Source organism: Haliotis rufescens, unplaced genomic scaffold (assembly GCF_023055435.1).
Source record: "Haliotis rufescens isolate VD_foot unplaced genomic scaffold, xgHalRufe1.0.p SCAF_6, whole genome shotgun sequence".
Taxonomy (NCBI): domain Eukaryota; kingdom Metazoa; phylum Mollusca; class Gastropoda; order Lepetellida; family Haliotidae; genus Haliotis; species Haliotis rufescens.
The window spans coordinates 45329515-45352979 of record NW_025964334.1 but is presented as its reverse complement, the minus strand read 5'-3'; the positions used below and the strand labels follow the sequence as shown (position 1 = coordinate 45352979).

General features: G+C 46.2%; 1 protein-coding gene across 1 annotated transcript in view; it reads right to left on the bottom strand.

Annotated features, from left to right (window-relative positions):
* Positions 1-1728: 1728 nt before the first annotated feature.
* The window catches only part of LOC124142951 (serine/threonine-protein phosphatase 6 regulatory ankyrin repeat subunit B-like), a 41191-nt gene continuing 19454 nt past the window's right edge, over positions 1729-23465 (bottom strand). The window contains exons 5-9 of the mRNA XM_046511719.2: positions 18687-18868; positions 5112-5184; positions 3650-3814; positions 3157-3298; positions 1729-2363 (exon numbers count right to left, since the gene is read on the bottom strand). Coding sequence (XP_046367675.1) covers positions 2213-2363; positions 3157-3298; positions 3650-3814; positions 5112-5184; positions 18687-18868 — 713 coding nt within the window. The 3' untranslated portion in view covers positions 1729-2212. The remainder of the gene's footprint in view (positions 2364-3156; positions 3299-3649; positions 3815-5111; positions 5185-18686; positions 18869-23465) is intronic.

The window sequence follows — 23465 nt, the reverse complement described above, 5'->3', positions numbered from 1 at the left end:
GGAGGAACATTTTCTTTGTGTTGATATGAGATTCCAAAGAATGCCATCGTATTCGTGTATTACAGATGTCAGTCCTTCTTGTTCTAGGCAGGTCTTGGCACATCTTGAGCCAAGATCTTTTCAAGTGAGATTTGTTCACCTTTGGATAAGTTGGTCCAAAGTTCATAGCCAAAGAGTGCCCGGGGAAGGCTGACAGAACGAATCAGACTTGCACTCGTGAGTGGATTAAGACTTTTAGATTGACAGCCAGACTTAAAAAGCATCATCATTGAAGATTTCATTTTTGAGCAAGCATCTATTGTTCTCTCCCAAGATCTGAAGTTGGAATTTAGCTCAACCACTTGAACCAAATGTCCCCAAACCTAAAGGAATACCTTTGTGAACACGTTCTATCCGTTACAGTTCTTTGTTTATCCGCTGGAATACCAAACATCCCTTAATTGAGGATATATTTACTCGCAGAACTGGGTCCGTTTGCTTTTCAGGAATTTATCATTTTCAGGTCTTGGGCTTCCCTGGCAGACATGTTGTTTGTGTCCAGTGCCAAATTATTTACCCCATCATTCATCATTCCTCCTAGTTTAAAGGCAAGATAAAATACTTTATACATTTGGTCTCACATTCAAGAGTATAAGTATCAACACTTTCTGTATTGCTTTAGGGGGATTTGCACCTGCATTATGCTTTCGTGCCTTTACTTATGCACCATGTTAGGATTTGCACCAATGTTCAGTCAGTAGCATCAACCTAGGAAGGTGCTATTACTGTTTGGATATCTTTAACCAGTTCACTTCACCTTCACTTTCCCCCGACTTAGCATCTGATATGAAGGTCGTGTGTTTCTACTGAAGAGTCCAGTGTGGTGCGTCATGAAGGGACTGTTTCAGTGTTTTGCTGTTTTATCCTAATTTTACAAATCAGATCTCAGCTAACTCGCGAGAACTAAGATCTGATTTTAAGGAGATTGATGTTACACGAAAGATTGGTATCAATAACATGATATGTAAGGGAAAAGTTTGGAAAAAGGGCAAATGAGACAGAAATCAAGATATATACAAAGAAAACATGACTGTCTTAGTGAAAACGTAATTTCTGTCCCTTGCTCACCCTTTTCAGTATGTATGTTTAGGAGTTAAACACTGCCATTTCAGATCTGGGTGTTCGATGCTCGGAAATTTCAGCTGGAAGGACACGACAACCAGTGAAGCTCAGCATGTGTCTGCTGTGTAGGAATAACTTCATAGTTATACTTGCCCCTTCCTTACATGTCTGTTATCTGTAGGACGGTGCTGGTGTACAAGTTCTCACTGTCTTACATCCTAAAGTGAGTGAGTTAGTTGGGTTTAATGCTGCTATTAACAGTATTCCAGTTATATCACGCTATGTCAGCTTAATGCAGATCAAAACCGGAAGTGATGCATGTCGCAGACGTTTACCACTTTGGTGAAACCCAGGGCAAATGGTATGGTGCTGACAAACCAAGAAACATATAAAAAAAACCTAAAGATTTCATCACACACAAACAAAGAGAGGAGGCAGTAAGAAACAAAAACACATATTACACAATTTAAATATCTTTTTGAATTGAAAGAGGATAACATTTTCATTTCCTTACCATGAATAGATACAACTTGCGTAATGGTGCTTCATTTTCAGGTTTTCAAAGACCTTGAAATAAGTATTTGGGCTTGGACAAGGATAGCTAAAATTCAGACAATTTAAGATGTGTTGTTTTTTAAAGTATGATTTATTAGAACAATAATGATAACAAATAGTTAAAAGTTAATATGTCATCACAGAAAGGCAGCAGAGAATATATCACAGTGGAAAAGGAGGAGAATCACACAATCGGAAACATATTCATTCAGGTGGTCACTGTGACACACACACACCCACTCACCCACTCACACACACACACACACTCAAACACACACAAACGCATTAACACCCACGCACAAACCAACACAGAGTGACAGACAGACAGACAGACAGACAGACAGACAGGCACTTTTAAAACTCCTGGGACTGAAGTTGAAAATTCAAAATGTGACCCCACTCTCACCCCATAAAGTTACACCCTAACAGTTTGGAATGTCTCCTTTAATCTTTGTAATGGTCTGTTAAAGATTAAAGTTTACAGCTAAGGCTTAGGAAGGCTCAAATCCTTGTGTGAGCTTCTTGAGGTTTACGTGTAGACAAGCTTTCTCCCTTCTCACAGATGGAAATGGAAGTTGGAATTGGGGTCAAGGTGATCACCAAAGAACTTGGCGGCCAAGTCCCGGTTTGGCAGCAGCACCTTCTGTTGGTTCTCCACATTCATCTCACGCTGATGTTTATTTCTCTGTAACTGGGACGGAGTTTTTCTGTAACAATAACATACAGTTCATGAGTAGACAATTAATACCAGGAAAGCAAGACACAATGTACGAGGGCTGAGTGATAAGTTCTGAACCTCACATAGACAGAATTGCATGAAGGGAAAGCTTTGGTTGAGGACATCACATGATGTCATAGACGCATAGCCACAACACATTAAGCATATTGTTATGCTGTGACAAGACAGGTAGAATAAGCTCCAGTCTGTGACCTTTGGAAAATTGGACAAACTTGAGTAATGTGCAGCGATCAAGTACATGCAGGGCTTAACCCCCAAAGTTTCCTTGTGATTTGAGTAGTAACTGGTATTTCAGTTATGGCAATGAAGTAAGGGATGGAAGCGCATTGGCACAGGCCGTAGATGTTTACTACGTTGGTGAAACACACAGGTACAGTGCTGCCATAGAGTACTGAATGAGAAACAGCTGAGGTTTAGACTATCAGCAGACTCGGGTACGGGGATGATGCCTAGCATAAACATCTAAGGGTCATTATTATCATGGTTTCAGCTCAGACTTGATGCTTTTAAGAAAAACATTGTGACAAAAACAGATTAATTTGCTTTGTTTTCAATTATAAGAAAATTTCCTAATGTGTATGTCGATAATGAATCCCTGGGCTAAACATGCTCCTAAAGTGTCAGGTTCATACTTTCAGTCAGTTTCAATGTAGCCAAGTTAAAGTAAACACAGCTGACAGACATTGCAGCAGCATACAATAAGCTGATTGGACTTTGACCCTAGAGAGCTACAGATGTAGTTTGTGAAATGGGCTACTGACTTCATTGGAGGGAGTGGAGACACAAAGGCAGTGGACTTGGCAGCCGTGATGTTTCTCTCCACCCGTGAAGGCTGGTGTGTCCTTTCCCACTCCTTCTTCTCATACTTCTTGTAACACAAGGGACATGGCACTTCATTCTTAACTGCAACCACAGAGACACTGGTTTACCAGTCACAAACAATTTTTTCAAAACAGGCAAGAAGATGAGATGTGTTTTAATATGCTACATACATTTCCAAGTAACAACAGACGATGACAACTGACGACAGCTGAACCAAATGTCCTGACAACTGTGTGAGTGAGTGAGTGAATGCTGTTAACTACCTACCGCCAGTCATCACTATCCCCCCTTTATAACTTGTTCTGCAGCCTGTGAGTAATCTAACATGGACAGGACAAACCAGCAGCTGAAAACCTACACAACACCGGACAAACTAAATCCCATTGTTAGAAAGGGTGGTGGTGACTTGTGGTGACTGGTGATGTCCCTCACCTGCTCGTTCCATGAGTAAGGGGTGTCCATGTTTCTTGGCAGCATCCAGGACCATGTCCCCCCTGATGTTGGGTACCTGCAGGTCTCCCCCATGCTGCAGACAGCAGTTCAAGCACTCCGCCCATCCCCCCTCTGCGGCGTAGTGGCCCGGAGTATTGCCAAAGTCTGCAACAGAGTTATTCTTTTCACATAGCACACTCAACAAGCACTGTAGCTCACTGAGTTAGTACTCCTGACCAAGTCAAGTCAAATACTGACCACATCACTAATGTTCCAGAGAAGACATATATGTATAAATAAACATGGTTAAGAGTAAAATTGAATTTTGAGAAAGCTGATTTATAGAATGTTAATATGGTTAATGATGCAGTCAGCAATATGCCTGTAAATAATTAAGCCTGGAACAGACAAACTCGTGACTGAAGGTATGAGGGATGCAACACTACAAGCATGATTAAAGTTTACAATCAGCCAATTCTGACCATCTGATCCTCTTGAAGTTGGCTATTATGACTAACAAGGGATACAGGGGGTGGTTACAAATACAAAGGATAAGTAGGTTTACGAACATTCCACAAAAGTCAGGCTCAAATTAGTTATTACAGCACTGTTCTAAGTGTCTGAAATTTCAATAGTATTGAAAATTTTACATTTGTAAATCTGGGGAGAGACTAGTCTGTAATGGGATGACTTCTACATGCTGAACTACATCATCCCGTGGGGGAGCGGGGGATAATAGGCGACAAGCAGCTGACGGACGGGGTGCTCCGAGACGTATGGTAGCCGTAATCATCACTGTAGCCGGGGTAGCGATGACTATGGCCCCTACTGTGCGTTTAGCAGATGTAAGTTGTGATACAGGTGCCCTGGTACTTGACGACGACTAGGTTTGGGCGGGAAAATCTCCGTGGAGAAAGGTGTCTGAAACCATCTCGTCTTCTACCAAAAGTGATCTGATGGTAGATGTAGGAAGCTGTTAGACGATTGCCTTGGCTGCCGAAGTGATAACTGTTTTTATAGTGACACGCTTAGGCTTCTTGGATGAATTAAAGACGTCCCTTGTTCTGCATCCCGTGACTTGGATCGTTGACTGAGGGATGTGTCTGACATTTACACAAATAGTGGTTGAAGGCTTCCTCTGAGAGATGTGCACATCAGGAACGGCGGTGACCAGGGTTGCAGATTCCACAGCAGTTGCAACCAAAGTTCATGTGGACCGCAAGGTGTAAAAAGTGCAGACACTTTTACAGGTGGGGCGCTTAATATTCTGATCAGTCACCATGTGGTAGATGTTGATATATATGAGGAAACTTAACAGCTAGTAAATAAATAGCATATGTAGCACAATAAAGACAAGTCAGGGAGGGTAAAATGGTTGTTGTGACACCCAATGAGAAAAATAGAATTCATGCAGTAAGTGTTTGTTGTCTTGATCAGCTAGATCAGTTCTAAATATACTTACAGTCCTGACAGTTTGCATCTGCCCCCTTCCCATACAGCCAGTGCAGCACCTCCACCGACCCATGGCCAGATGCCTGAAACACACACACTGGCTGAACATACATGAAGCCTACACTGAACGATGGCCAGATGCCTGAAACACACAATGGCTGAACATACATCAAGCCTACACTGAACCATGGCCAGATGCCTGAAACACACACACTGGCTGAACACACATCAAGTCTACACTGAACCATGGCCAGATGCCTGAAACACACACACTGGCTGAACACACATCAAGTCTACACTGAACCATGGCCAGATGCCTGAAACACACACACTGGCTGAACACACATCAAGTCTACACTGAACCATGGCCAGATGCCTGAAACACACACACTGGCTGAACATACATCAAGTCTACACTGAACCATGGCCAGATGCCTGAAACACACACACTGGCTGAACACACATCAAGTCTACACTGAACCATGGCCAGATGCCTGAAACACACACACTGGCTGAACATACATCAAGTCTACACTGGACCATGGTCAGATGCCTGAAACACACACACTGGCTGAACATACATCAAGTCTACATTGAGCCATGGCCAGTTGCCTGACACACACACTGGCTGAACATACATCAAGCCTACACTGAACCATGGTCAGATGCCTGAAACACACACACTGGCTGAACACACATCAAGTCTACACTGAACCATGGCCAGATGCCTGAAACACACACACTGGCTGAACACACATCAAGTCTACACTGAACCATGGCCAGATGCCTGAAACACACACACTAGCTGAACATACATCAAGTCTACACTGAACCCTGGCCAGATGCCTGAAACACACACACTGGCTGAACACACATCAAGTCTACACTGAACCATGGCCAGATGCCTGAAACACACACACTGGCTGAACACACATCAAGTCTACACTGAACCATGGCCAGATGCCTGAAACACACGCACTGGCTGAACATACATCAAGTCTACACTGAACCATGGCCAGATGCCTGAAACACACACACTGGCTGAACATACATCAAGTCTACACTGAACCATGGCCAGATGCCTGAAACACACACACTGGCTGAACATACATCAAGCCTACACTGAACCATGGCCAGATGCCTGAAACACACACACTGGCTGAACATACATCAAGTCTACACTGAACCATGGCCAGATGCCTGAAACACACACACTGGCTGAACATACATCAAGCCTACACTGAACCATGGCCAGATGCCGGAAATACACACACTGGCTGAACACACATCAAGTCTACACTGAACCATGGCCAGATGCCCGAAACACACACACTGGCTGGCCATACATCAAGTCTACACTGAACCATGGCCAGATGCCTGAAACACACACACTGGCTGAACACACATCAAGTCTACACTGAACCATGGCCAGATGCCTGAAACACACACACTGGCTGAACACACATCAAGTCTACACTGAACCATGGCCAGATGCCTGAAACACACACACTGGCTGAACACACATCAAGTCTACACTGAACCATGGCCAGATGCCTGAAACACACACACTGGCTGAACATACATCAAGTCTACACTGAACCCTGGCCAGATGCCTGAAACACACACACTGGCTGAACACACATCAAGTCTACACTGAACCATGGCCAGATGCCTGAAACACACACACTGGCTGAACACACATCAAGTCTACACTGAACCATGGCCAGATGCCTGAAACACACACACTGGCTGAACATACATCAAGTCTACACTGAACCATGGCCAGATGCCTGAAACACACACACTGGCTGAACACACATCAAGTCTACACTGAACCATGGCCAGATGCCTGAAACACACACACTGGCTGAACATACATCAAGCCTACACTGAACCATGGCCAGATGCCTGAAACACACACACTGGCTGAACATACATCAAGTCTACACTGAACCATGGCCAGATGCCTGAAACACACACACTGGCTGAACATACATCAAGCCTACACTGAACCATGGCCAGATGCCTGAAATACACACACTGGCTGAACACACATCAAGTCTACACTGAACCATGGCCAGATGCCTGAAACACACACACTGGCTGGCCATACATCAAGTCTACACTGAACCATGGCCAGATGCCTGAAACACACACACTGGCTGAACACACATCAAGTCTACACTGAACCATGGCCAGATGCCTGAAACACACACACTGGCTGAACATACATCAAGCCTACACTGAACCATGGCCAGATGCCTGAAACACACACACTGGCTGAACACACATCAAGTCTACACTGAACCATGGCCAGATGCCTGAAACACACACACTGGCTGAACATACATCAAGTCTACACTGAACCATGGCCAGATGCCTGAAACACACACACTGGCTGAACATACATCAAGTCTACACTGAACCATGGCCAGATGCCTGAAACACACACACTGGCTGAACATACATCAAGTCTACACTGAACCATGGCCAGATGCCTGAAACACACACACTGGCTGAACATACATCAAGTCTACACTGAACCATGGCCAGATGCCTGAAACACACACACTGGCTGAACATACATCAAGTCTACACTGAACCATGGCCAGATGCCTGAAACACACACACTGGCTGAACATACATCAAGTCTACACTGAACCATGGCCAGATGCCTGAAACACACACACTGGCTGAACATACATCAAGTCTACACTGAACCATGGCCAGATGCCTGAAACACACACACTGGCTGAACATACATCAAGTCTACACTGAACCATGGCCAGATGCCTGAAACACACACACTGGCTGAACATACATCAAGTCTACACTGAACCATGGCCAGATGCCTGAAACACACACACTGGCTGAACACACATCAAGTCTACACTGAACCATGGCCAGATGCCTGAAACACACACACTGGCTGAACATACATCAAGTCTACACTGAACCATGGCCAGATGCCTGAAACACACACACTGGCTGAACATACATCAAGTCTACACTGAACCATGGTCAGATGCCTGAAACACACACACTGGCTGAACATACATCAAGTCTACACTGAACCATGGCCAGATGCCTGAAACACACACACTGGCTGAACATACATCAAGTCTACACTGAACCATGGTCAGATGCCTGAAACACACACACTGGCTGAACATACATCAAGTCTACACTGAACCATGGCCAGATGCCTGAAACACACACACTGGCTGAACATACATCAAGTCTACACTGAACCATGGCCAGATGCCTGAAACACACACACTGGCTGAACATACATCAAGTCTACACTGAACCATGGCCAGATGCCTGAAACACACACACTGGCTGAACATACATCAAGTCTACACTGAACCATGGCCAGATGCCTGAAACACACACACTTGCTGAACATACATCAAGCCTACACTGAACCATGGCCAGATGCCTGAAACACACACACTGGCTGAACATACATCAAGTCTACACTGAACCATGGCCAGATGCCTGAAACACACACACTGGCTGAACATACATCAAGTCTACACTGGACCATGGTCAGATGCCTGAAACACACACACTGGCTGAACATACATCAAGTCTACACTGAACCATGGTCAGATGCCTGAAACACACACACTGGCTGAACATACATCAAGTCTACACTGAACCATGGCCAGATGCCTGAAACACACACACTGGCTGAACATACATCAAGTCTACACTGAACCATGGTCAGATGCCTGAAACACACACACTGGCTGAACATACATCAAGTCTACACTGAACCATGGCCAGATGCATGAAACACACACACTGGCTGAACATACATCAAGTCTACACTGAACCATGGCCAGATGCCTGAAACACACACACTGGCTGAACATACATCAAGTCTACACTGAACCATGGCCAGATGCCTGAAACACACACACTGGCTGAACATACATCAAGTCTACACTGAACCATGGCCAGATGCCTGAAACACACACACTTGCTGAACATACATCAAGCCTACACTGAACCATGGCCAGATGCCTGAAACACACACACTGGCTGAACATACATCAAGTCTACACTGAACCATGGCCAGATGCCTGAAACACACACACTGGCTGAACATACATCAAGTCTACACTGGACCATGGTCAGATGCCTGAAACACACACACTGGCTGAACATACATCAAGTCTACACTGATCCAATGGCCAGATGCCTGAAACACACACACTGGCTGAACACACATCAAGTCTACACTGAACCATGGCCAGATGCCTGAAACACACACACTGGCTGAACATACATCAAGTCTACACTGGACCATGGCCAGATGCCTGAAACACACGCACTGGCTGAACATACATCAAGTCTACACTGAACCATGGCCAGATGCCTGAAACACACACACTGGCTGAACATACATCAAGTCTACACTGAACCATGGCCAGATGCCTGAAACACACACACTGGCTGAACATACATCAAGTCTACACTGAACCATGGCCAGATGCCTGAAACACACACACTGGCTGAACATACATCAAGTCTACACTGAACCATGGCCAGATGCCTGAAACACACACACTGGCTGAAAATACATCAAGTCTACACTGGACCATGGCCAGATGCCTGAAACACACACACTGGCTGAACACACATCAAGTCTACACTGAACCATGGCCAGATGCCTGAAACACACACACTGGCTGAACATACATCAAGCCTACACTGAACCATGGCCAGATGCCTGAAACACACTCACTGGCTGGACATACATCAAGCCTACACTGAACCATGGTCAGATGCCTGAAACACACACACTGGCTGAACATACATCAATCCTACACTGAACCATGGCCAGATGCCTGAAACACACACACTGGCTGAACATACATCAAGTCTACACTGAACCATGGCCAGATGCCTGAAACACACACACTTGCTGAACATACATCAAGTCTACACTGAACCATGGCCAGATGCCTGAAACACACACACTGGCTGAACATACATCAAGTCTACACTGAACCATGGCCAGATGCCTGAAACACACACACTGGCTGAACATACATCAAGTCTACACTGAACCATGGCCAGATGCCTGAAACACACACACTGGCTGAACATACATCAAGTCTACACTGAACCATGGCCGGATGCCTGAAACACACACACTGGCTGAACATACATCAAGTCTACACTGAAACATGGCCAGATGCCTGAAACACACACACTGGCTGAACATACATCAAGTCTACACCGAACCATGGCCAGATGCCTGAAACACACACACTTGCTGAACATACATCAAGTCTACACTGAACCATGACCAGATGCCTGAAACACACACACTGGCTGAACATACATCAAGTCTACACTGAACCATGGCCAGATGCCTGAAACACACACACTGGCTGAACATACATCAAGTCTACACTGAACCATGGCCAGATGCCTGAAACACACACACTGGCTGAACATACATCAAGTCTACACTGAACCATGGCCAGATGCCTGAAACACACACACTGGCTGAACATACATCAAGCCTACACTGAACCATGGTCAGATGCCTGAAACACACACACTGGCTGAACATACATCAAGTTTACACTGAACCATGGCCAGATGCCTGAAACACACACACTGGCTGAACATACATCAAGTCTACACTGAACCATGGCCAGATGCCTGAAACACACACACTGGCTGAACATACATCAAGTCTACACTGAACCATGGCCAGATGCCTGAAACACACACACTGGCTGAACATACATCAAGCCTACACTGAACCATGGCCAGATGCCTGAAACACACACACTGGCTGAACATACATCAAGTCTACACTGAACCATGGCCAGATGCCTGAAACACACACACTGGCTGAACATACATCAAGTCTACACTGAACCATGGCCAGATGCCTGAAACACACACACTGGCTGAACATACATCAAGTCTACACTGAACCATGGCCAGATGCCTGAAATACACACACTGGCTGAACATACATCAAGCCTACATTGAACCATGGCCAGATGCCTGAAACACACACACTGGCTGAACATACATCAAGCCTACACTGAACCATGGCCAGATGCCTGAAACACACACACTGGCTGAACATACATCAAGTCTACACTGGACCATGGTCAGATGCCTGAAACACACACACTGGCTGAACATACATCAAGTCTACACTGAACCATGGTCAGATGCCTGAAACACACACACTGGCTGAACATACATCAAGTCTACACTGATCCAATGGCCAGATGCCTGAAACACACACACTGGCTGAACACACATCAAGTCTACACTGAACCATGGCCAGATGCCTGAAACACACACACTGGCTGAACATACATCAAGTCTACACTGGACCATGGTCAGATGCCTGAAACACACACACTGGCTGAACATACATCAAGCCTACACTGAACCATGGCCAGATGCCTGAAACACACACACTGGCTGAACATACATCAAGTCTACACTGAACCATGGCCAGATGCCTGAAACACACACACTGGCTGAACATACATCAAGTCTACACTGGACCATGGTCAGATGCCTGAAACACACACACTGGCTGAACATACATCAAGTCTACACTGAACCATGGCCAGATGCCTGAAACACACACACTGGCTGAACATACATCAAGTCTACACTGATCCAATGGCCAGATGCCTGAAACACACACACTGGCTGAACACACATCAAGTCTACACTGAACCATGGCCAGATGCCTGAAACACACACACTGGCTGAACATACATCAAGTCTACACTGGACCATGGTCAGATGCCTGAAACACACACACTGGCTGAACATACATCAAGCCTACACTGAACCATGGCCAGATGCCTGAAACACACACACTGGCTGAACATACATCAAGTCTACACTGAACCATGGCCAGATGCCTGAAACACACACACTGGCTGAAAATACATCAAGTCTACACTGGACCATGGCCAGATGCCTGAAACACACACACTGGCTGAACACACATCAAGTCTACACTGAACCATGGCCAGATGCCTGAAACACACACACTGGCTGAAAATACATCAAGTCTACACTGGACCATGGCCAGATGCCTGAAACACACACACTGGCTGAACACACATCAAGTCTACACTGAACCATGGCCAGATGCCTGAAACACACACACTGGCTGAACATACATCAAGCCTACACTGAACCATGGCCAGATGCCTGAAAAACACTCACTGGCTGAACATACATCAAGCCTACACTGAACCATGGTCAGATGCCTGAAACACACACACTGGCTGAACATACATCAATCCTACACTGAACCATGGCCAGATGCCTGAAACACACACACTGGCTGAACATACATCAAGTCTACACTGAACCATGGCCAGATGCCTGAAACACACACACTGGCTGAACATACATCAAGCCTACACTGAACCATGGCCAGATGCCTGAAACACACACACTGGCTGAACATACATCAAGTCTACACTGAACCATGGCCAGATGCCTGAAACACACACACTGGCTGAACATACATCAAGTCTACACTGAACCATGGCCAGATGCCTGAAACACACACACTGGCTGAACATACATCAAGTCTACACTGAACCATGGCCGGATGCCTGAAACACACACACTGGCTGAACATACATCAAGTCTACACTGAAACATGGCCAGATGCCTGAAACACACACACTGGCTGAACATACATCAAGTCTACACCGAACCATGGCCAGATGCCTGAAACACACACACTTGCTGAACATACATCAAGTCTACACTGAACCATGGCCAGATGCCTGAAACACACACACTGGCTGAACATACATCAAGTCTACACTGAACCATGGCCAGATGCCTGAAACACACACACTGGCTGAACATACATCAAGTCTACACTGAACCATGGCCAGATGCCTGAAACACACACACTGGCTGAACATACATCAAGTCTACACTGAACCATGGCCAGATGCCTGAAACACACACACTGGCTGAACATACATCAAGCCTACACTGAACCATGGTCAGATGCCTGAAACACACACACTGGCTGAACATACATCAAGTTTACACTGAACCATGGCCAGATGCCTGAAACACACACACTGGCTGAACATACATCAAGTCTACACTGAACCATGGCCAGATGCCTGAAACACACACACTGGCTGAACATACATCAAGTCTACACTGAACCATGGCCAGATGCCTGAAACACACACACTGGCTGAACATACATCAAGCCTACACTGAACCATGGCCAGATGCCTGAAACACACACACTGGCTGAACATACATCAAGTCTACACTGAACCATGGCCAGATGCCTGAAACACACACACTGGCTGAACATACATCAAGTCTACACTGAACCATGGCCAGATGCCTGAAACACACACACTGGCTGAACATACATCAAGTCTACACTGAACCATGGCCAGATGCCTGAAATACACACACTGGCTGAACATACATCAAGCCTACATTGAACCATGGCCAGATGCCTGAAACACACACACTGGCTGAACATACATCAAGCCTACACTGAACCATGGCCAGATGCCTGAAACACACACACTGGCTGAACATACATCAAGTCTACACTGGACCATGGTCAGATGCCTGAAACACACACACTGGCTGAACATACATCAAGTCTACACTGAACCATGGTCAGATGCCTGAAACACACACACTGGCTGAACATACATCAAGTCTACACTGATCCAATGGCCAGATGCCTGAAACACACACACTGGCTGAACACACATCAAGTCTACACTGAACCATGGCCAGATGCCTGAAACACACACACTGGCTGAACATACATCAAGTCTACACTGGACCATGGTCAGATGCCTGAAACACACACACTGGCTGAACATACATCAAGCCTACACTGAACCATGGCCAGATGCCTGAAACACACACACTGGCTGAACATACATCAAGTCTACACTGAACCATGGCCAGATGCCTGAAACACACACACTGGCTGAACATACATCAAGTCTACACTGGACCATGGTCAGATGCCTGAAACACACACACTGGCTGAACATACATCAAGTCTACACTGAACCATGGCCAGATGCCTGAAACACACACACTGGCTGAACATACATCAAGTCTACACTGATCCAATGGCCAGATGCCTGAAACACACACACTGGCTGAACACACATCAAGTCTACACTGAACCATGGCCAGATGCCTGAAACACACACACTGGCTGAACATACATCAAGTCTACACTGGACCATGGTCAGATGCCTGAAACACACACACTGGCTGAACATACATCAAGCCTACACTGAACCATGGCCAGATGCCTGAAACACACACACTGGCTGAACATACATCAAGTCTACACTGAACCATGGCCAGATGCCTGAAACACACACACTGGCTGAAAATACATCAAGTCTACACTGGACCATGGCCAGATGCCTGAAACACACACACTGGCTGAACACACATCAAGTCTACACTGAACCATGGCCAGATGCCTGAAACACACACACTGGCTGAACATACATCAAGTCTACACTGAACCATAGCCAGATGCCTGAAACACACACACTGGCTGAACACACATCAAGTCTACACTGAACCATGGCCAGATGCCTGAAACACACACACTGGCTGAACATACATCAAGTCTACACTGAACCATGGCCAGTTGCCTGAAACACACACACTGGCTGAACATACATCAAGTCTACACTGAACCATGGCCAGATGCCTGAAACACACACATTGGCTGAACATACATCAAGCCTACACTGAACCATGGCCAGATGCCTGAAACACACACACTGGCTGAACATACATCAATCCTACACTGAACCATGGCCAGATGCCTGAAACACACACACTGGCTGAACATACATCAAGTCTACACTGAACCATGGTCAGATGCCTGAAACACACACACTGGCTGAACATACATCAAGCCTACACTGAACCATGGCCAGATGCCTGAAACACACACACTGGCTGAACATACATCAAGTCTACACTGAACCCTGGCCAGATGCCTGAAACACACACACTTGCTGAACATACATCAAGCCTACACTGAACCATGGCCAGATGCCTGAAACACACACACTGGCTGAACATACATCAAGTCTACACTGAACCATGGCCAGATGCCTGAAACACACACACTGGCTGAACATACATCAAGTCTACACTGAACCATGGCCAGATGCCTGAAACACACACACTTGCTGAACATACATCAAGTCTACACTGAACCATGGCCAGATGCCTGAAACATACACACTTGCTGAACATACATCAAGTCTACACTGAACCATGGTCAGATGCCTGAAACACACACACTGGCTGAACATACATCAAGTTTACACTGAACCATGGCCAGATGCCTGAAACACACACACTGGCTGAACATACATCAAGTCTACACTGAACCATGGTCAGATGCCTGAAACACACACACTGGCTGAACATACATCAAGTCTACACTGGACCATGGCCAGATGCCTGAAACACACACACTGGCTGAACATACATCAAGTCTACACTGAACCATGGCCAGATGCCTGAAACACACACACTGGCTGAACATACATCAAGTCTACACTGAACCATGGCCAGATGCCTGAAACACACACACTGGCTGAACATACATCAAGTCTACACTGAACCATGGCCAGATGCCTGAAACACACACACTGGCTGAACATACATCAAGTCTACACTGAACCATGGCCAGATGCCTGAAACACACACACTGGCTGAACATACATCAAGCCTACACTGAACCATGGCCAGATGCCTGAAACACACACACTGGCTGAACATACATCAAGTCTACACTGAACCATGGCCAGATGCCTGAAACACACACACTGGCTGAAAATACATCAAGTCTACACTGGACCATGGCCAGATGCCTGAAACACACACACTGGCTGAACACACATCAAGTCTACACTGAACCATGGCCAGATGCCTGAAACACACACACTGGCTGAACATACATCAAGTCTACACTGAACCATAGCCAGATGCCTGAAACACACACACTGGCTGAACACACATCAAGTCTACACTGAACCATGGCCAGATGCCTGAAACACACACACTGGCTGAACATACATCAAGTCTACACTGAACCATGGCCAGTTGCCTGAAACACACACACTGGCTGAACATACATCAAGTCTACACTGAACCATGGCCAGATGCCTGAAACACACACATTGGCTGAACATACATCAAGCCTACACTGAACCATGGCCAGATGCCTGAAACACACACACTGGCTGAACATACATCAATCCTACACTGAACCATGGCCAGATGCCTGAAACACACACACTGGCTGAACATACATCAAGCCTACACTGAACCATGGTCAGATGCCTGAAACACACACACTGGCTGAACATACATCAAGTCTACACTGAACCATGGTCAGATGCCTGAAACACACACACTGGCTGAACATACATCAAGTCTACACTGAACCATGGCCAGATGCCTGAAACACACACACTTGCTGAACATACATCAAGCCTACACTGAACCATGGCCAGATGCCTGAAACACACACACTGGCTGAACATACATCAAGTCTACACTGAACCATGGCCAGATGCCTGAAACACACACACTGGCTGAACATACATCAAGTCTACACTGAACCATGGCCAGATGCCTGAAACACACACACTGGCTGAACATACATCAAGTCTACACTGAACCATGGCCAGATGCCTGAAACACACACACTGGCTGAACATACATCAAGTTTACACTGAACCATGGCCAGATGCCTGAAACACACACACTGGCTGAACATACATCAAGTCTACACTGAACCATGGTCAGATGCCTGAAACACACACACTGGCTGAACATACATCAAGTCTACACTGGACCATGGCCAGATGCCTGAAACACACACACTGGCTGAACATACATCAAGTCTACACTGAACCATGGCCAGATGCCTGAAACACACACACTGGCTGAACATACATCAAGTCTACACTGAACCATGGCCAGATGCCTGAAACACACACACTGGCTGAACATACATCAAGTCTACACTGAACCATGGCCAGATGCCTGAAACACACACACTGGCTGAACATACATCAAGTCTACACTGAACCATGGCCAGATGCCTGAAACACACACACTTGCTGAACATACATCAAGTCTACACTGAACCATGGCCAGATGCCTGAAACACACACACTGGCTGAACATACATCAAGTCTACACTGAACCATGGCCAGATGCCTGAAACACACACACTGGCTGAACATACATCAAGTCTACACTGAACCATGGCCAGATGCCTGAAACACACACACTGGCTGAACATACATCAAGTCTACACCGAACCATGGCCAGATGCCTGAAACACACACACTTGCTGAACATACATCAAGTCTACACTGAACCATGGCCAGATGCCTGAAACACACACACTGGCTGAACATACATCAAGTCTACACTGAACCATGGCCAGATGCCTGAAACACACACACTGGCTGAACATACATCAAGTCTACACTGAACCATGGCCAGATGCCTGAAACACACACACTGGCTGAACATACATCAAGTCTACACTGAACCATGGCCAGATGCCTGAAACACACACACTGGCTGAACATACATCAAGCCTACACTGAACCATGGCCAGATGCCTGAAACACACACACTGGCTGAACATACATCAAGTCTACACTGAACCATGGCCAGATGCCTGAAACACACACACTGGCTGAACATACATCAAGTCTACACTGAACCATGGCCAGATGCCTGAAACACACACACTGGCTGAACATACATCAAGTCTACACTGAACCATGGCCAGATGCCTGAAACACACACACTTGCTGAACATACATCAAGTCTACACTGAACCATGGCCAGATGCCTGAAACACACACACTGGCTGAACATACATCAAGTCTACACTGAACCATGGCCAGATGCCTGAAACACACACACTTGCTGAACATACATCAAGTCTACACTGAACCATGGCCAGATGCCTGAAACACACACACTGGCTGAACATACATCAAGTCTACACTGAACCATGGCCAGATGCCTGAAACACACACACTGGCTGAACATACATCAAGCCTACACTGAACCATGGCCAGATGCCTGAAACACACACACTGGCTGAACATACATCAAGTCTACACTGAACCATGGCCAGATGCCTGAAACACACACACTGGCTGAACATACATCAAGTCTACACTGAACCATGGCCAGTTGCCTGAAACACACACACTGGCTGAACATACATCAAGTCTACATTGAACCATGGCCAGTTGCCTGAAACACACACTGGCTGAACACACATCAAGTCTACACTGAACCATGACAGAGTGCATGCAGTGTAGTTCTGACAAAGTGTACTCACTGCATGCATTGTAGTTCTTACAAAGTGTACTCACTGCATGCACTGTAGTTCTGACAAAGTGTACTCACTGCATGCACTGTAGTTCTGACAAAGTGTACTCACTGCATGCACTGTAGTTCTGACACAGAGAGTACTCACCACATGTGCTGGTGTTTTGCCATCAACCTGTATGGAGTTTATAGCTGTCCCTTGTTTGATGAGGAAGCGGAGACAGTCGAGCTTGTTGTATCGGGCTGCCACATGTGCTGCCAAGAAGCCACTATTGTCACCCATCATAGTGTCACAGTCTCGCTCCACCAAACAGATCATGCAGTCTAGAGCTAGAAAACATAGTTTAAAGTCTTGTTTAAACTCATTAAAATCAGATCTCAGTTCTTGCTACTGCTAAACAAAGATCTTAGGACATCCCCTTACAGGTCACATGAGAGTGAACTTTGATCGACCAATGAAGTAACTCACAAGAAGTCAACATTTATAGGAAGTTTATTTCTGTTTTTGTAGGCCATCGGCCCATGTACAAAGTTGTTACAATGATCCAGCAGAGATCCAGCTTCTTAAGGAAAGTTGTTCCAACCAGTAGAGACAGCACCCTCGCACAGTCGGCACGTGACCCGGAATCATGACGTCACATCAGAACACATAACTGCTTTAAACATAACATCAGGCAGTGTAGAGAAATGAGGACACTTAGACTTCATAATGCAGGATAAGCATACCAATGTTAAAAATATCTTATCCTTATCTTATCCTGTATTAATCTGTGTTTCATCTTTATCAGATGGCATCTGTCAAACAAGAGTTGATGCAAAAAGGAAAAACCCGAATAGGTGGCAGAAATAGAATGAGGCGGGTAGCCAAAAACTAGAACTTACCTAAGAGCGAATGCGGAATGTAGAAGAGCCCTCTAATCATAAGAGAGTTCGACGGGTCCCGCTCGGGGTATCGAAGATTCAGCGGCATCGGCGTCAACATCTATGACCATTCCCAAGAGTGAATGCAGAATACAGGAGAGCCCTCTAGTCTGGGGGTGATAAACATCAGAGAGGTCGACGAGCCCCACTCGAGGTATCGGAGAATCAGCAGTGTCGGCATCGGCATCACCATCGGTGTCAGCATCTACTACCATTCCTGTTGTCAGGAAACGAGAGTTGATGCAAAAAGTACCCGAATAGGTGACAGAAATAGAATGAGGCGGGTAGCCCAAAACTAGAACTGCTCTAAGAGCGAATGCGGAACGCAGTAGAGCCCTCTTGTCTAGGGTGATTAACACCAGAGAGATCGGAGTATCGGAGAATCAGTGGCGTCAGAGGAATTGGTGACCATCAGGGAGGTATCAGTCGCCAAGAACAGCCTTCCATGAGCGACTGGATGGAGCAGTTACTGTGAAGAGTCATGGTAAATGCGATCACCCTCATCTTCTGTTGGTTGATAGCCTAGGGGGAGGCTCCAATCTGGCAGCTTTATACGTTTGGAGGATGACCGCCCGGAGTATTCCAGCTTACCTCTGACTGCGACGAAGGGAAGACCGGCAGTAAAAGGTGTTTCCTATATTTGCGGCAGGCTTTTGATCGTTGTAGGAAACGCAGGCGATCTGAACATGGCTTTCTGGTCTTAAAGACGGAATGAGTGCAGCAAGGCCTGGAGTTCTCATTCTCCGATCTTCTGGGATAACAAGACGGAGTTGATGGCGACCAGGTATGTGGAGATGGTAAGAGCCATCCTGGTGTTTGTCTGAGCAGAATGCCTGGAATGAGCACCATTTCTCATCATACAGTCCCCCTGTAGACGGACGGTGGGCTGATGCAATAGCCTTGGCCGCTCTAGCTGAATAGCCCCTGGCCCTTTGAAGAACCCTGGGAAGGAGAACTGGAGGAGGAAAAGCATATGTGCGTAGGCCTGGGGAACAGATCGATGTTTGGGTGGAGCTCCCATTTGGTAGGAGACACCTAGTCTGGCCTGGATAGAGCCTGTGCCAGAACATGCTTCCTGGTGAATGCTAAACGGGAAAGAACAGGTCCAGACTGACCGCAAAGTCGAAGAAGCGGAAGGTCTGGTTTAGCAGAGATGGAGAGTTGAGAGTACCCTGGTTCCTCAAATACCACACCATGGTGTTGTTGTCCGTGGACATGATCAACAGGGCGTGACCGAGAATGCTCTGCCAGCAAGTGACGTCCTGGATAAGCTCTTTTATCTCTAGGCTGTTGCTGTGCCAATGGAGTTGATCTGTGGATCACAGTCGGTTACAACATAGGCTGGTGTGAGCAATCCCAGAAACACTAACCACTGACAAGGTGGAAGGTCAGTGGAAGACCGGGAAGTCATGAGGTCGTCTACAAGACTGCAAAGTAGAAAAGTCAGCATCAGGGGTCTCCAATTGTGTCCCGTCGGGGCAATACGGAAAGGTGATACTCAGGCGCTGGAGCATTCGTGACCAACTCATGTTATTCCGGGACAAGCCGAATAGTGACTCGTGCTCCTCTAATGGCATTTGTTTACAACTGGGTTCCGTCTCAGAGCAAACGGGCATAGCGAAAGGAATTGTCAACTCGTTGCGTAATGATTCACCTATATTTTCCCATATATATTTTCCAGATGCCATTTAAAATACATCGATATAATACAGCATGTTTGAAAACATTTAACTATATGTTGGGTATATTTTTAGATGCAAGGCATATGTAAAGTAAAAATTATTCCTGAGGGATTCTTTGACCGAAGTATTTGAAGTCAAACGCTCAGTCTGATTGGTTTGTCTTATTTTTGCACATAACATTCATCGATAGGGGGACGAGTCTTCTCTGCAGGTTATGGAAAGGGGCGAGTGGTGATGAAGGCACCGGGAATCTTGGCTGAGATACTCAGGCGCCGGGAAACTTGGCTGAGATACTCAGGCGCCAGGAAACTTGGCTGAGATACTCAGGCGCCGGGAAACTTGGCTGAGATACTCAGGTGCCGGGTAACTTGGCTGAGATACTCAGGCGCCGGGAAACTTGGCTGAGATACTCAGGCACCGGGAAACTTGGCTGAGATACTCAGGCGCCGGGAAACTTGGCTGAGATACTCAGGCGGAGACGCCGGGGAAACTTGGCTGAGGTACTCAGGCGGAGGCACCAGGGAAACTTGGCTGAGGCGCAGAAAAGCTTGGCTGAGATACACAGGCGCAGGAGGTGCACGGGAAGCTTGGCTTAGATACTCAGGCGCATGGGGTGCCGGCAGCATTGGGAGCACTGGTGAGTGCTGGTGGTGTTGCTTCTCTGGAGCGGCGGGAGTGCCGGTGGCTTTGCATCTCTGGAGCGCTGGTGTTGTTGCTTCGCAAGGGCTGTCGACGTAGATGGCAGAGGAGACGGAAGGCCGATCCCGTTACGGGTGTCACCTGAGGGGACGATGTTGTCGATGAAGGTGACGGCAAGGGAGGTGTAGAAAGACCTCAGTGTCCCAGTTGTAAGCCATATCAGGGGGTCGATGAGCACGAGTGAGGTGTGTCCTGGATACTCGTATTGAGTTGAAGGAACACAGTGACGAAGAATGGCAACAATGGCACTGCGTTGTGAAAGTACAGGGCTTCGTACAATCAAGGCAGAAGGTGCGACCCCGACCGGATTTGTTCCCGCGGCAGCAAGTGCAGCGAGGCAGAAAATCTGGAATTTAAGCAAAAACATAACCATGTGGCAAAACTACAAAGTACAGGAAGCATAATGTAACTCAAAGACTTTGTATTTTATGTAAGTTCATGAGAGCAAACAATTACGCTAAAAGGCAGCAAAAAGGCAAAGCACGCCAAAACAAAATAAACAAATTTAGTGTATAACCCAAGCCAAAGAAAGAATTCAAAACACAGAAGACGAAATTACTTGGCCACGAGGTGAATGGCAAAAATGGTGGGGAAAAAACAAAATGGCGGGAACAACAGTACGCACGTAAATTACTGTGACTAGTGCCACAAACGAGTGATAAACGTTTCAAATTACGATTGGAGAGACCCTAAAGGTAACAGCCCATAAACAGGTAACAATGTAGCAGCATACGATGAATGTAGAAATATGCAAAGTATAGAAACAATAAGCTTTAATTTCCACAAGGGATACAAAGTACGTCCGGCTGTGGAAGTGACAAAGCAGTTATGTGTTTTGATGTGATGTCATTACTTCCGGGTCAAGTGCCGAGGGTGCTGCCTCTACTGGTTGGAACAACTTTTCTTCAGCAGCTGTATCTCACACAGTTCATCTCTCTGTCAAAAGACAGCAGTAAATGCAATACAGAGTAATGCCGGATAAGTTAAAAAGATTACATTTCAGAGCTTCTTTAACAAACTTTTGTTTAGGATTGACACTGCATTAGAAGTTAACAAGTATTTGTCACAGAGTGACGAAATATCCCCCGCCTGTACACCATAGTACCAAATATGAAGACAATCCAGCGATTAGTTCTTGAGATATTGTGGCAACACCGTTTTCCAACTCCAAAAACAGATTTGCCTGCTGTGACCTTGAAAATGGGGTCAAGGTCACCAAATCTGACAGGTGTATGCGGTGTCTGTATATACACTATAGTTCCAAATATGAAGACAATCCAGCGATTAGTTCTTGAGATATCGTGGCAACACCGTTTTCTAACTCCAAAAGCAGATTTGCCTGCTGTGACCTTGACAATGGGGTCAAAGTCACCAAAACCGACTGGTGTCTGCGGTGTATGTATATACACTATAGTTCCAAATATGAAGACAATCCAGTGTTTAGTTCTTGAGATATCGCGGCAACACCGTTTTCCAACTCCAAAAGCAGATTTGCCTGCTGTGACCTTTAAAATGGGATCAAGGTCACCAAAACCGACTGGTGTCTGCGGTGTCTGTATATACACCATAGTTCCAAATATGAAGACAATCCAGTGTTTAGTTCTTGAGATATCGCGGCAACACCG